This window comes from Pundamilia nyererei, unplaced genomic scaffold (assembly GCF_000239375.1).
Source record: "Pundamilia nyererei isolate P.nyererei 1_Seehausen unplaced genomic scaffold, PunNye1.0 scaffold00105, whole genome shotgun sequence".
Taxonomy (NCBI): domain Eukaryota; kingdom Metazoa; phylum Chordata; class Actinopteri; order Cichliformes; family Cichlidae; genus Pundamilia; species Pundamilia nyererei.
Genome location: NW_005187506.1, coordinates 79,248 through 95,292, shown reverse-complemented (window position 1 = coordinate 95,292; position 16,045 = coordinate 79,248). Strand labels below are relative to the sequence as shown.

The window sequence follows — 16,045 nt, the reverse complement described above, 5'->3', positions numbered from 1 at the left end:
CACACACACACACACACTCAGAGTAAGCAGCAGCTGTGACCGTCGGCCTCATTCCTGCCTCTGGTTTCAGTTTTACAGCCTCGCACATTTAAAATAGAAACAAAATCAGTTTGTGTTCAGTTTGTGTTTAGAGCTGTAAAAACTGAACCTGATGGTGGTCTCGCCTCTTACCTGCTCAGAGATGTGCATCAGAGGGGGGCGGGGGTCACAGCATGAGCTTACCTGAGCGAGGCCAGTGTGGGTCCCTGTTTGGTGGAGGGAAACACATGGTGTAGGTAGTCGCTCAGCATCTTCTCGTTCACGATACCTGGCAGAGGGACAGCTGACTCAGACAGACCAATCGGAGGGCAGGAGTGGTGGGTACGTGCTGAAGTGACTGAGCGTTCATACCTGTGGATCTCGGCTTGTCCATGTCTGACGCCAGCCTGTAGTTACGGCGGGTCAGAGCGGTGCCGCCTCCCTTAGAACTCATGGTGTCTGACTGGAGCCACCTGACCCACACACTGCTGCCAGAGACACACCTGTAAACACCACCACCATCGTCGTGTCCAATCACAGCACAGGGCAAGGCAGCTGTGTCACAAACAGCAGCCACATGTTCAGGAGAGCGCCTGGCACCTGACATAAACATCTCCTGCCTCTCTGAGTCATTACCGTGTACTTTTACGACTTTGCCCCAATCCTACCTGTGTACTTTTACTGCCTAAAGAATTTAATCATGCTGGATTTACTTTAACTGTATGTAACTGATACACTGCGATTACCCTCTCCTAGGTCTAATATTATGTACTTTTATCACCTTGCTACATACAGCTGATGATGAAGTGTAGTCTCGGGGTAGCCCTGAGCAATGATGAAGCACAGCTAGCTCGGCTGTTAGCATGCCGCCTGACCCCCGTTAGCTCACCGGAGCACTGAGGCTCGGCAGACCGGTCCGTTATAACCCTGTCGGCGGGACTTTGGGGGCTGAGTGTCGAGGTAATCACTGGACACATCAGTCGAGCATCGCTCGGCTGTAGGCAGTTACATGTCACACAGCTGGTAGCAGGCTAACAGCTAGCGGCTAATGACAGCGACACTCACCGCCTCCGGCTGCTCGGACGGGCCGCTGCTCCGCTGTAGCCGCCGCTAGCTCTGGTAGTCCGGCTGATAGTTGTGAATTGAGCCGCTGGATATCGGCGATAAGAACCTAATCTTCACAACAACACCGGAGTCTTATCTGCTGTCAACGCCTCTCACGGTACGGAGGGCAGACTGGGACAAGAAGGGCAAAGACGAAAAAACGCGAAGGCAGAAATATATGTGTGTGTGTGTGTGTGTGTGTGTGTGTGTGTGTGTGTCGTCGTTAGTTTATGGCTGATCAAAACACAATTAAATACAAATACAATTAAAAAGTTAAATTAACGTTTTTAAATATTATTACAAATATAATATTATGTATTGTGAGCTTTAAATATAAATGCTAGCAGCAGTTCACAGATAAATTTAAAACAGTCTTACATGCAGCATCAAACACACGTTAAAATATACTGTGACTCTGTGGTAGGCTGAAAAGTGTGAGACAAGAACATTTAGGAAGATATGAATATGAAAATATAAGAATAATCATTAGTTGGTTAAACTGGTCAGAAATGATAACTGATGGAGTCATTAAACTCTCTCTGAACCTTTCAAATCAAAGCATTGTTTTTGTGCATATGCAGTAATAATGTTCAGAGGGCACACCTGGCTTTACTTCAAGAGACTCCACCTGAGAACCTGTGGATAATAAAAGATCTCGTCTCGTCTTGAGTTCAGTCAGAGGTTTATGTCTCCATCTTGTGGTCCTTCTGTGTCATTACTGACTGCAGTTCACGCAGATGACAGCAGGATTAAATAAACGTTTTCATGACGTAAATGACAGCATGACTTCAGAGAGCCAACGTGCTTCATCTTTGGCTCTCATAACTTAGCCATCGTTCATGGCCACCATTTAGTCAGAATCAGAATAAAGTATTCTGATTATTTTCAGCAGCTCTTCTCAGAAAGATAATCCACCTGCTCCTCCTGGTTTCACAAGTCCAGTGAACCTCAGGACTGGAGCCAGCCCAACACAAATATGAACAGGACAGCTATGAAAGAGGCCACTTTAATGTGCATGTGATTTATTTAAAATACAGAACACATGTTGAGTTGTATACTTAACTTAAAAAAATACAATTTCTGTTTAATTTAAGTTAATACTATACAATTCAATTTTAATAATGAAGCGCAAAAGGATCTATAAAATAAAAAAATATGAAATATGAAATACAATCAAATAAATTATCAGAGACACTGCAGACTTGACCGAAAGATCAAGAACATTGTCAAATATGGAGCCTCGTTCCGACCCCTGGAATATGGCCTCTGATTGGCTGACCTGTTTTAACCCTAACCCTAACCCTGTTTTTATTGGTTACTGAGTAGCCAATGGCAGATTCGCCTGTGGAAGGTTCCATCGTAGGTAGTGGGGAGGGGGGATCTATGATTCCTGAAGGTTTGTAAACATATTTGCTCTTCTTTAGTCCAATCTGAGAGATTAAGAGTGGTTTTCTACTGACACGTTAGTAAAGTAGAGTTATGTCACCAATGCGTAGCGACAGCGTGAAGCACTTGAACGATATAAGTAAACCAGTGTCCCCTTCCCGGTCGCAGTGAGTTGGGATGTGTGTGAAGTCGACGAGGGGGGGTCGGTGTTACCTGAAAGTTGATTCCGATCGTTTATTGATCCATGCTCCGGCCAGATCGGCTCTGCTAGCGGGTCTATAGGCTTTTTCCTTCAGCGTGAATCAGCGGCCTGTGGCGGGAAGATGCTCCACGTGAGGGCGACCGTGTGTCGGTTCTGGAGGGGGTAGGTCTGCGCATGTCTCCCGCACGAGACTCCTTGAGTTCTGCAGCATGTCATTTAGCCAATTAGCCTCCTCAGGGCCTCCGACTCCGATAACCTGATCGATAACCGATGCTGTAACGGGACGGATCATGCGTGGAGGTCCAGGCTGGCCGTGTGGGGCGGTAACGGTCCAGTGGGTCGCTTGTGACAGGTTTACAGGTTATGTAATGACACCTGACCGGCAGCTGCTGCCTGAACTGACTGCGCACAAACTTGAACCAAGTACTTTCACTCAAGTACTGTACGTTTAATACTACTTTCATAATCCAACACATTCAGGGAAATGGAAGGGAGCACATGTAAGAAGACACCTGCTAGACATTGTTACTGTTGGATGTTCCATTCTCTAGGGCAGAAATACCGTGGTAACTCGCACATCTCATGGAGGAATAAACCACATACACGTTGTTAGAGTTTTACTTCAGAGGCACACGCCTTCCTCACACACTTCCGTATTTATACCTTTCAGATTAAGAGCACATAGATATATGATAGGGCAACAGTTACCTTTCGCACCTCCGGTGGTGCCATCTGGGTACCACTCCATTAATCCCGGAAGATCTTTAAGAATACATTTTATTACGCCATTTACCTGAAAGGTGTGTTTACCCGAGAGGCTCGGATGAAAACAAACAAGATATCTTACAAACATTTGATAAAGAAGTCAGTGTGTAAACTTGGTGTCAAACAGCTGGTTCCAGGAGCCACAACCAAAGGGACCAGTCCAGGCCGGAGGGCGTGGAAAAAGACCTAAATTCAATTCAGTTTTATTTGTACAGTAATCACAGCAACAGTCATCTCAAGGAGCTTTATAACGTGAGGTGAAGACTCTACAGTAACACAGGGAAACAATCAGATGACCCCTATGAGCAAGCACTTGGTGGCAGTGGGAACAGGAAGAAACCCTTCAGCCGTGTAGTGCTGCGCAAATAAAGCAATGAACCAACTGTACTGAAAATCGGTTCATTCATGCAAAGCGTCGTTTCAGTGACATCAGTGGTGAAAAAGGAGACAGCGTAACAATGTTGAACTAATGGTGCTGAGTGTAATGAAGGTCTGCGTGGACGATGAAACACAATTTTGCAAAGATGGATGGTCTGTGGATTCTGTAAACTCCTGTAATGTAGTAGTTTGAAGAAGGCGTGCCGGGGAAACGGAGGATGTGAGGGATGGTGTGCTTGTTTCCATGGGATCGAGATTTTAATGACAAACAATCATTTTCCACTGTTTTTGTTTCTTTTCTTGTTGAAAATGTCTCCAGCTTTCAAAAACGCACATTCACACGGCACTGAGGCGATACAAAGCGTTATCGACGGTCTCGACCAATCATGTGATTTATTCAGGGGACCTCATTGGTCACATGTGATTTTCCACACTGAAGCAGTGGTTCAAGGAAAATGCACCTTGGAAGCTTTGGAGTATCGATGTCATGCTGCCTTCACCGCCTGGTTTTATGGCGTGGCCTGCAGTGCACGTGTAATGACACGTTCACCTGTACAGTCAGTCATTTACATTAAAAGCACACGTGGCACCGCGGGCTCTCTTCAGATCACACCGGCCTTATGTGGGCCGTTAAAACGGGGAGTTTCAGGGTCGATGACTCTGGGTTTACAGTGCAATTAAGCTTTCAAAATAGGAGCGATGAGGATTCTGAACTATGGATGGTTTTGTTGTCCTGTCTGAGTGAAATGATGATATTTGAGCTCCAGGTGAATCTGTAGCCTCGCCTGGGTAACCTCTGTATGTGGCAATCCTGAGTCTTTACATTAAGGTCAGTTCTGAAGTTCAACCTGACATACGTACCACACGAACGCCACGTGTGTTAATCAAACTCAGAAGAGCTGCTTGTTAACGTTAAGGTACTGCTACACGGGATTATCTGCTCGTTAAGGTCATCCACTGCGTTTCGCATGATTTTCACTGAACGGGCTCAGATTCATTTTGCTGTCGTCGTTTGGGCCGCAGAGCCACATGGGTGTGTGTGAATGCCCGACATGCCGCCAGCCGGCGTGTCGCCGCCTCCTCCTCCAATGCAAACAGCAGCTGGCCGACCTTCTGCTCAGAGTTCAGACGGGTTAATCATAGATGAAGGAGGCGCTGCAGCGATCCGGCTGGAATAACCAGGTCGTGAGAAACATCAGCAAACAGCGCGGCTCTACAACGGCCTCGGTTCATCTTCCTCTCACGCACACCTGCACAGATAAACAACAGACCCAGCAGAGAAACATGTAAGTTTGTAATGTCAGTGCTCTGAGACGCTCGGGAAACCGCGGCAACTGATGCAACCACCAATAGGAGGAAGGATGCGTGTGATTGACACATTAGGGGGTCGCAGAGAAGAAGAAGAAGCTGTGACGTGAAGACGTGGAGGTCCTGACAGACGGCTTCTGTGTGTGTGTGGGGCAAGGTTTTTCTGCGCAGTGTACCAGGAGCACGGAGAAAAGTTGTCGTACCATAGGCACGAGGAGAGTTTGTGTGGCAAAGTTCTACTGAGCGGTGTACCAGGGGCACGGAGAAAAGTTGTTGTACCATAGGCACGAGCAGTGTGTGTGTGTGTCTTTGGTTACTGATTAGCTGCACAGTTCAGGAGTCCAGCATCCTCCCAGTGGGACCAGTTTGATCAGCTCAAATCCAGCTGCTCCAGGCTGGTTTTATGTACCCTGATGTGTGTGTGTGTCTGTGTGTGTGTGTTTGCAGGTTTAAGACGTTCCCCTGTGCAGCTGTGGAGGTGAAGAATGAGCCAATCCTGAGCTTCAAAGAGGGCAGCCATGAGAGGGTGGAGCTGCTGAAGGTCTGAGCTCACTCTGCTCCTCCTCACCCTCTCCTTCTTCTCACTCCTTCGCCCCTCGCTCACCCCTCTCACTCCTTACTCCCTGCTGTGTGTCTGCAGGCCTTGGCGAGCCTGAAGGGGAGGACGGAGGAGATCCCGTGTGTGGTGGGAGACGAGCACGTGTGGACCAAAGACATCAGATACCAGCTCTCTGTGAGGAAACGCTGGTCGCTCAGTCTGGTCACGTTTACCTTTAGTGCACGCTGAGGGGTCACCGCTCTCTCTCCTTTCCTCTTGCAGCCCTTCAATCACTCACACAAGGTGGCGAAGTTCTGCTACGCTGACAAGGTGAGCTCATTGCAGGTCTGAGTGACGGAGGTGCAGCGTGACGGGACTCCTGCCCTCTAATCGTGAAGCGTCCGTGCTCTCGGGGCAGAAACCCTGGTTGTCAGTATGTTTTGGTCATGTCCTCTGTGTCCCGTGCAGGAGCTCATCAACAAAGCCATCGCGGCGTCTGTGGCGGCGAGGAAGGAGTGGGACCTGAAGCCCGTCGAGGACCGAGCTCAGATCCTCTTCAAAGCCGCCGACGTCATCAGCGGACCCAGGAGAGCCGAGATCCTGGCCAAGACCATGATCGGACAGGTACGGTAGGTGCGAGCCGGGGGGCGGTGACGGATTAACGAGGGGCGTGTCCTTACAGTTGTTTCCCTTGTTGTCTCGTTTGTGGGCGTTCAGGGGAAGACGGTGGTGCAGGCGGAGATCGACGCCGCCGCGGAGCTCATCGACTTCTTCAGGTTTAATGCCAAACACGCCATCGAGCTGCAGCGGCAGCAGCCGCTGGACGCAGAGGGAAGCACCAACACGCTGCTGTACCGAGGCCTGGAGGTAAAAATCAGGTTACATCGTGACTTCCTCGCGACGCGGGATGTCCCAACGCTGACGTCAGCAGACGATTGATGAATTCACAGCTCGACCGTCAGCTGTTTCTGTTTGACCGTGAACTCGGAGTCACATGCTCACGCTGTGGTGGCGTTGGTTTGGAACAACCTGCTCGTTAAAGCGAGCCACGTGTTCAGTATGACTCGAGAAGAAGCGCCGTGTGTATGAAGGAGGCTGAGAGTTAGCTGTAGCAACAACAGAAGCACAACATGACATCACTTCCTGCTGTCGCCATAAGTGGAAGCGCGATGGTTTTGTGTAGTCCAGCGCTGGACCTGCTGTGAAGCGCTGGTCACGGCGATGATTATGATGGTTTTCTTGTTGCGTGTGCTTTTTTTTTTTCTGTGAACCCGTGAGTGGAAGGAAACGGCGCTCTGGGGCACGTGACATGTGGAACGCCTCCCGTGTCACACGTAACCAGGTGGACCTGTGAGGCGGTGCTTCGTCCTCAGCTGACCGCTCTCATGTCTTTGTTTCTTTCAGGGGTTTGTAGCTGCTGTGGCTCCGTTTAACTTCACTGCCATTGGTGGAAACCTGGCGGGCACCCCGGCTCTGATGGTGAGTGTGGTCGTGTCAGCTGACTCACAAAAGCCTCTTTCACCGCCGCGCCGAGCGTCCCGCGACGTCAGCTGTTTCTGCAGCTCTGCAACTTCACCAACCAGCTGAGATTCAGTGTCTGATGTTTCAGTCCGACTGTGAATTTAACTCGCACTGCGTGCAGCCCACTGGTGGCGCCACGTTCTCCTCTGACTTTAATGAACAGACAGTGCAGTGCGAGGCTGCAGGTGATGCGCCCGACACCTCCCACAGGTCAGATTCAGGTGTAAGGTTCCCAAAGCTCCAAGATGCCGGACGATTTCCCCGTAGTGCCGCCGCTCACGGACCTGACTGCCACGCTCCTTCTGGGGAGAAGTGTATCCATGCTGCGTGATTGATTTGTTTATAATAGATCAGCACGACACTGCTCGTAATAGAAGCAGCTGTCTTTATTAATTTGCTTTTTAATAAAGTTGTCCTGTTTCAGCTGAGGATCTCTCCCTGATCTGTGGACTGTTTTCATGTCTTCCAGGGTAACGTCGTCCTCTGGAAGCCGAGTGACACCGCCATGTCTGCCAGCTACTCTGTGTATAAAATCCTCAGGGAGTGCGGCATGCCGCCAAACATCATCCAGTTCTTGCCCGCTGACGGCCCCGTGTTCGGAGACGCCGTCACCGCCTCGGAGCACCTGGCAGGCATCAACTTCACCGGCAGCGTGCCGTAAGGATGTTTACGACTGTTTCCACACAAGAATGTCCTGCAGAGTCTAAACATTCAATCTCTGAATCTCGCTGTGCACCAAAACTGGAGCTCCGCCTTCTTGGACGCTCTGTTAGTACAGTGACCTCACAGCAGTTATTGGTCAGATCATTAAAATACTCCACAGGTTCAGTTCAGGTGAAGCTGTGTCAACCAAAAAGGCCACGCCCCTAATAATAACAAGCACAGTTTAAACAGGTAAAAACATTGTCCCCTCCCACAGGTGTCAGCTTGTCTCTGACTCCTGTTAAAGGACTGAGCAGCATATAAAACTGTGACGCTCGTCCTTCTTTCATTCAGCCGTTATAACAGTTGTTATAAACGTTAACATGCTGACTCGCTGCCGGCGCCTCTGCTGGATGTCCGTGGAACTGCAGTTTCAGCTTGATTTGTCAGCGTGTCCGGTTCTTTCAGCTTTGTCAGAGTTGATGAGTGAAACGTCTTTCGTCCTCCGCCTGTACGTCTCTTACAAACGGTTCTGTGTTCGTAGGACGTTTAAGCGTCTTTGGAAGCAGGTCGCGCAGAACCTGGACATCTACAGGACTTTCCCTCGACTGGCAGGAGGTCAGGAGCGCTCCTCGCTGTCTGCTCTCACTACTGTCTTTAAAAGCAGCTCGTGTCCATCACTTCTTTGTGCTTTCAGAGTGCGGGGGGAAGAATTTCCACTTCGTCCACACGTCAGCGGAGGTCCAGAGCGTTGTGACGGGAACCATTCGCTCGGCGTTCGAGTACGGAGGTCAGAAGTGCTCGGCCTGCTCGAGGATGTACGTACCGGACAGCCTGTGGCCGCAGATCAAAGAGCAGCTGCTCGCCATCCACAAGGACATCCGAGTGGGCGACGTGAGTACAGAGAGCTGCTGCGTGGTCAGGAGCGGCTTTGCTCGCTTCAGATTTCATGTAACACGTTCAGTTTGGTTTTTATCTGTTTGGGCTTTTTTAATAACGTCAGCCGAGAATCAGAAAACCTCTTTGTGAAGGACGACTCGGATCTAACATCGCTCGCTTACAAACCTTAGACACGTGTGGACGAATCGCCCGCATGTTGAGACAAGTGTCGTGGTGCCGGCTTCACACAGACCCACTAATGTAAGCTGAGTTCAAGTCCCAGTGTAAAACTGGGACAAATGGGCATCCTCTATCCTCTGGTGTCTGTTTGTTTTTAAGTAAAGCAGGCGTTGTAAATACACAGAGCAGCTCTGCCACAAAGAGATTTACCCATTAAATTCTTAAATGACACAGCAGCCTTCAGGATTAGTGGTTAAGCTAACATCACCTGGATTATTTCTCTATTCAAATGCAGAGGGATGAGTTGGCTGACACACAGTGACAAACATGCTGCTCCCTGACTTCTCCCAGCAGGCTCCTGTGGTGGGGAGACCAGCTGTTCTGTGTGTTTGGAAAAAGAAACGCCCGCTGTCCCAGCTTTACACCAGGACTTGAACGCAGCTTACATCTGTGCGAAGCGGGCAGCATTAATCTGTGTCTTTTGACCGCGTGTCCTGTGCGTATCAGCCGATTCGTCCGTGCGTGTTTGAGGTTTTGTGGGCGAGTTGCAGATGTTAGCGTCGTTTCAGACGTGCACACAGAAGCGGTTTGAAAAGTCTGAGCTGTTCATAAGTGATCAGGATTTATTCAGGTTAGATGTTCATTAATTCAGTTTTCAGTTGTGCCAAATTACAGCAGGGAGCTTTATACTGTAAGGTCGACCCTACAGTAATACACACAGAGAAAAAGCCAACAATCATGTGAGCCCCTATGAGCAGCACTTTGGCGACAGTGGGAAGGAAAAACTCCCTTTGAACAGGAAGAAACCTCCAGCAGAACATCCAGGTGATTCAGCCTGACGTGCAGAAGATGCAGTCATGTTCGCTCTCACGTCCTGCATTATTTGAGCGTTAATGATTTGCAGCAGGTGACTCAGTCAGCCGTGGGCCACAAACAGGACGTGGGGGCGGTCCTAAAGTTTCGCTCTGAGCCGGTTTTAAGTGCAAGAAGTGCGTGATGTTTGAGTCTCACTGATTTCCTCTGTTTTGTCAGCCTGTCGAGGACTTCAGCACCTTCTTATCAGCCGTGATCGACGACAAGGTAAACATCCCGTTGCTCGGAAACAACAAAAGTCTCAGTGTTAGTATGTCGGCGGGTGTACGTCATGAGCCCCGTTTGCTCGTCACCTCCTGCAGTCGTTTGGGCGGATAAAGAAGTGGCTCGAACGCGCCAAGTCTTCCCCAAACCTGAAAGTCATCGCCGGAGGAAACTGCGACGACAAGAAGGGCTACTTCGTGGAGCCGACCATCATCGAGACCAAAGACCCGCAGGACGCCATCATGAACGAGGTACGGGCCGCAGTAACCGTCTCCCTGCTTCCTGCGTGCATCCTTCATGAGTCCTTGTTTACAGTTTCATGTATGTAGCTTGGCGAGCGCGCACAGGCGTGTCGACGAGCTTGTCTCAGGTCTGTTAGCGACACAATGTTTGACAGCGAGCACAAGTATGAAGTGATGCTGCGTGAGCGTCCATGTTGTTTTTAAAACCCCACCGCGAGTGTCACGCATCATTATTACCTCAGCTGCTTTCCTCGCGATGGCATGTTGTCATGTTCACGCCATCTGCGTGTGTCCGCCTTCCTGATCCCGTGTTTCTGCGTGTTCTGCAGGAGATCTTCGGGCCCGTCCTCGCCGTTTACGTTTATCCTGAGAAGGACTACAGAGAGGTTCTGCGGCTGATCGACGCCACGTCGCCCTACGCGCTGACCGGAGCCGTGTTTGCCAAGGACGAGTAAGGCTCGCCCTCAGCCACTTCCTGTTTGACTGTCAGTGGGTTACAGTGAGAAAGAGGCGGAGCTCTAACAGCGATGGATTCAGAGGAAGTTTGAACTCTGTGTGTTGTTCTGGTTGTTTCCGTCACAGGAAGGTGATCGACGAAGCCTCCAGCGTGCTGAGGAACGCCGCGGGAAACTACTACATCAACGACAAATCCACCGGCTCCATCGTGGCTCAGCAGCCGTTCGGGGGCGCCAGAGCTTCAGGTTAGCGTCGCCGCTGCTCTGACCTCAGCTGGAGCGTAACAGAGTACATTTACTCGAGTACTTCCTGTTTTGCCGACGGTTTCTTATGTCTGATCAGAATATTGCAGATATGTCTGAAATATTTGTCAACGCCTGTTACACGTGTTACGTAGTTTGTCCACCAGAGGGCACTTACCTGTTGGGAACGCCAAACAACGACTCCGAGCAAAACGTAAGCGAGGACCAGACGACGTGTGACCATACGTTTAGTGCTGTTTGCTTTGTGTGGCAGGTACAAACGACAAACCTGGAGGTCCTCACTACGTCCTCAGGTGGACGTCTCCGCAGACGGTGAAGCGGACGCACGTCCCCCTCACAGAGTGGAAGTACCCCTACATGGGCTGAGGAGGAGTCCGTCCGTCCGCTGAGACCACGCGCGGCCCGATCACCTCCTCGTCTCGCTGCACTGAACGTGTCTTCCATCCTAACACGGCTGCTTTTCTAATCAATCATGGTAGAGTCATCAGTGAGGTCCTGTGAGCACGGCAGGTTCAGGTGTGCGGCTCAGGCCTCAGCTGAGACGATCGGTTCATTAATCAGTCGGTATCTGTCCTGTTAAGAGTTATCATTGGTTTAAAGTTCGTGATTTAAAACTCTAGTCGAAGTCTCAGAGATCTGCGTCCGTTTCCTGTTTTAGAGTTTTTTTCCATTTCTGTGTGACCTCATTTCCTGTGTGACGTAGAAATAACTTCCTGTTTGAGAGCGCAGACAGTGGCTGTGTCCCAATTAAGAGACTGCACGCTTGAAGTACGCAAAGCTGTGTGTAAGGTGTCTCGCGGTTAGTATCATGGTTGCTAGGCAACCTGAACAGCGCGACGAAGCGTATACCGTCCCATTTCACAAGCCTCTCGCTTCCACACTTCTCGTACTTGTAGTGCGCACCGTACGTAGTGCGCACCGTACGTAGTGCGCGTACTTCTAGCGTGCAGACCCTAAATGGGACACAGCCAGTGAGCGCCACCTGCAGCAGAGCCCACACTGACTCGTCATCGGGCTGCAGCACAGATGTCCGTCCCTGCCGGTCTGGACTCGACTCGCGTCCGTTTCTTTGACTCAGAGCTGTGTTTTCAGAACGTGCCTGCCTTAGAAACTCTGATGGTTACTTTTCAACAATAAATAATGGAAACATTTGGTCTGTTATGCTCCTTGTGTTTGCTCAGTCTCACTTCAACAGTCTGCACACACATCTATATACCTGCAACACATCAAGTTCATCAGGGAGGATATGAAAAGTGGCAGGTTAGACGTCAGGTTTCCATCAGTGATGGGAACGCCTAAAAGCTGATGTAAAGCTACGCATGCAGATCAGTATTTAAGGTCTGTTGCTGTTGCGCTCACAGAGGGAAGGTAAAGGCTTGTAGATGTAAATCTGAAACAAGCTCTTGTAACTGCATGGCACTGGATTGGCTTTGCTGACGGTGAGAATTACCTGATAGGAGGCTGCTTGCAGCCAGAAATACTGCAATGCTGCATTGGAGACTTCTGCTGTTATACGAGCACTTCCAGGACAGAGATCATGATCGACGCCACGTCGCCGTACACGCTGACCGGAGCCGTACGGAGCACCATGGTAGATGGCGCTGCGCAGCAACCAGTAGCACCGACGTGACAAAGCCACGCACACGATCACACGAAGGGGTCTGCAAGTGAGAAGGACAGCTGCACAGCCAAATATTTATTTATCATTTCAAGTAAAAACTGACATGAAATCTTGAGGTGGTCTTATAGCAACATTAGATTTTTTTAATATCTAAAAATGTTTTCAAGGACAAATATGCCAAATAAAAATGTTGTGCTCCTCTTTTACAGCACTTTACAAAGTACGTGGACTTCTCAGTGTTTGCATCCAAGAACACGTGATTTGTTTGTGGACTCGTTTCTTATCAGTCTCTTTGTACTTGACAAGATCTGCAATTAACAGAATAATTACAACAACATTTTATGGATGTTTTGAAAGACGTAAATCAACATTACATTTAATGTAGGCAAAGATGAACAGCAGATGGGAGTTTATTATAAACCAAGTAATCAGTTACACACTTGGACGTGTTTTATATCAATTTTATTAAATATATTATGGCTTAAATGTACAAGAACCGTTATATACAATTACATAATTGACCCAAGTAATAACAGTAGTTTTCTACTATTGTAAGCCCGATTAATCGAACAATAGCATTACCGATCATATTATTAAGTACATATTTTTACACATGTAGGAGGTCAGTTTCATTATTTTACGTTACGTTTCTGTCCTGGTCGAGCCGCGACATCCATCATACCGAGCAAAATGTCCCGTATGTTGCAATGCCACTTTCTGACCAACAGATGGCCCCAAAATCTAATTTTACTGTGATTTTATCAGACAAGCGCTTTTGTCCTGGTCTTTGTTTTAGATGAGGTATTGATTGAAATTAATACCAAAATTTTTCTGCATTTTTGTTAAAAGAAATGAACATACAGCACATGTTTAAACTATGTCCAGCTGGCTGTGCGTTGTGCTTCGGCTTGCCAGAGGTGGCCTTATTTGATGGTCAAACAGTTGGCAACCACTCAGTGCTGTGATGGTTTCCCACAGACGTAGAGAAGTCTGTGGGAAACCATCACACTAAAGAGGTCGAACAGGCTGGAAGGACAAAAACTCAGAGCTTTAAAGAATTCATTTCTAACATCTTTTGTTTAAAGCAGCGGTCTCCAACCTTTTTGCGCCACGGACCGGTTTATGCCCGACAATATTTCCTTTAAGGTGTCGCGGATAAATACAACAAAATAAAACTAGTACTGGTACAGAAAAAAAGCAAAATGTATTCATAACACACGTGAAAAGACCCAGGAAAACCGAGTTAACGATAAAAACGAGCGGGGACCGCTGATTTAAAGCATCATTTCAGCTCAGACCTGTGACCTCCATCAGTGGCCACCAGAAACTTTCAGTCTGCTGGAAATCCAGGTGAGTTTCTCACCTGAGGCCGTCATTACTGTGTGCATAAACCAGCTGACTGCTGCAAAGGAAGAGGCAGCAAAACCAGACAAACAGCTGCAGGTAGAGGCGGAGCAACGCCTGAAAAATGTGAAGTCAGAGGTCATGTTACTAAAGAAAGTGAAAGTGAGAGCGCAGCAGCAGAGCTGCAGTCGAGTCCTGTTAGGGTCTAAGAGAGGATTCACCAGAGTCCATCAGGTTTCTCTCAGCAGCAGTGCTGAGTGCATCACACTTCCTGTTTCTGATGACTCAGATGACTTCATGCTGACTCGTCACAGTCACATTGGTTCAATACAAATGGGCTCATTTAGCCACAGATCTGCTGTTTGAAACTGTCTCACTGCGGCACTGATCAGGAGTGACCTGATCAATCCAAATATTGAATCCACTGGTACTGGATCGATACCAGCATGACCGGTTTGTCTCCTGCTGGTGTAGTGCATGGCCCCGTTCATCAGAAAGTAGACATGTCTGTGCAGACACCTCTCATGCACGCCCTTCCTCCCTACTCTGCTTACTTGCCCGGTGGTCATGTGACGTTCAGGCTGCAGTGAGTGTTGTGTTACTTTACAGCTGTAAATGAAAACGCTGCAAACATCGTGCATGTTAGAAGAACATTCTCCACTGTGGCACCAACATATATAAAGACATGGAAGAGCACAAAGAGAGGAAGCTTTGTCACAGAGAGCGTTACGGAGCAGCAACAGACTCAAAGACAGACCCGTGAATCAGAGACTGTCAGTCCTTTCACACAGAGAACCATCGTGTAGCTCACAGTGGCGTTTCCGTCATGGCTGATGTTTGCATTTTATTTACAGCCACATTTAAACTACAGAAGCTAAGCTGAGAGCTTTGGAGACACATTTACATCCAGCTCTCCAAAACCCAGCTTCAAAATAAAAGCTGAGCTGTGTTTTATTGTGTTGAATCATTATTGTGGAAAGTAAAAGTCACAGTGATTTAGTGCTCAGAATTTGAACACTGATGATTATCCAGTCTTTCACAATAAAAACAATAGAACTCGAGGCCTTTATTGTGATGCAGTACGAAGATTTGTGATGTATTTGTCGCTTAATGGCCAGAGTTTTGTTAGCAGAGCTGTTCTTCTTTAAGGATCAGTGTTTCTCAGACTTTTGATTTTTATCATGAACTTAAAAACAGGAAGTTAAGTTTGAGTTAAATAAAGGGTGGTGCAATCTTCATCATCAGTTTTCTTCAATGCTGTTTAGATTCAGGGTCCCAGAAGATGCTGGGTGAGAGCCAGGCACATCCTGGACACGTCGTCCGTCTGTTGTAACGCCAATACTACAATTATATTTTACATGATTGTAATATTACTGGATAATATCCTCACATTTTAGACATGCAACATAAATGACATGTTCTCGTATGGTTCCTCCATGGTGTTTATCTGGAGCTGATCACTAGCTAAGACACCCAGGAAAGGTTTGCCCTTAATAACTCTTCTGTTAACAGTGCTAGTTCTAGTATTCAGTACCAGAACCGAACCCAAGTGCAGAAACCCAGAGCACAGGCAGGAGAGCTTAGCCATAGCTACGTCCACACCGCCCCGGATAGATTTGAAAACGGCGTCTGAAGACGCTCCGCGTCCACACAAGCGTTTTCAGTCATTTTCACAGAGTTGTGCGTCCACACTGAAACAGCTGCAAACGCTGACGTTCCAGTGCTGCGCATGAAGCGCAAGAAGATTCGGCCTGCCTCATTTCTGTCTGCCGCTTATTTACTTTCCTGCTCTTTGAAACGTCGCAGGAAAAGCAGCGACTTTTTCAAATGGACTAACAATGAAGTGGAGTCGTTGCTGCGAGTAACGCAAAAGTACAAAGTTGCAAAAGCGAGTGAGAATTAAAGAATGTGAAGAAAAGCTCTCTGGAGCGCGTGCAGACGCACGATCTGATATCCTCGTGCTGGTGTTGTTCCCACATCATCATACTAAATGTTGTTCCAGGATCAACATTGCAAGTGTCCAATCAGAATGTTGTGACGTCATACTTTTGCGACTTCGGGAAAAACCGCCTCTGTCCGCCAATCAACGGACCCTGACCCTGACCCTTTAATAAACAGTAA

The 16,045-nt window shown here is 48.3% G+C and overlaps 2 protein-coding genes and 1 pseudogene across 2 annotated transcripts in view; 2 read left to right on the top strand and 1 right to left on the bottom strand.

The window, feature by feature from the left end:
• LOC102204603 (E3 ubiquitin-protein ligase RNF123-like) overlaps nucleotides 1–2,480 on the bottom strand; it is a 20,787-nt gene extending 18,307 nt beyond the window's left edge. The window contains exons 1-4 of the mRNA XM_013912875.1: nucleotides 2,442–2,480; nucleotides 1,084–1,189; nucleotides 391–573; nucleotides 223–307 (exon numbers count right to left, since the gene is read on the bottom strand). Coding sequence (XP_013768329.1) covers nucleotides 223–307; nucleotides 391–573; nucleotides 1,084–1,189; nucleotides 2,442–2,480 — 413 coding nt within the window. The remainder of the gene's footprint in view (nucleotides 1–222; nucleotides 308–390; nucleotides 574–1,083; nucleotides 1,190–2,441) is intronic.
• Nucleotides 2,481–2,666: 186 nt separating this feature from the next.
• Nucleotides 2,667–12,111, top strand: aldh4a1 (aldehyde dehydrogenase 4 family, member A1). Its single transcript, XM_005740875.2, has 15 exons — nucleotides 2,667–2,872; nucleotides 5,609–5,702; nucleotides 5,802–5,894; nucleotides 5,982–6,029; nucleotides 6,168–6,323; nucleotides 6,417–6,566; nucleotides 7,104–7,178; nucleotides 7,690–7,877; nucleotides 8,407–8,480; nucleotides 8,560–8,756; nucleotides 9,954–10,001; nucleotides 10,097–10,249; nucleotides 10,570–10,691; nucleotides 10,823–10,941; nucleotides 11,213–12,111. Exons 1-15 carry the CDS (start codon nucleotides 2,832–2,834, stop codon nucleotides 11,323–11,325), a joined length of 1,671 nt encoding a protein of 556 aa, XP_005740932.1. The 5' UTR covers nucleotides 2,667–2,831; the 3' UTR covers nucleotides 11,326–12,111.
• A 2,316-nt stretch (nucleotides 12,112–14,427) lies between these two features.
• Nucleotides 14,428–16,045, top strand: part of LOC102204309 (nuclear factor 7, ovary-like) — a 4,401-nt pseudogene continuing 2,783 nt past the window's right edge.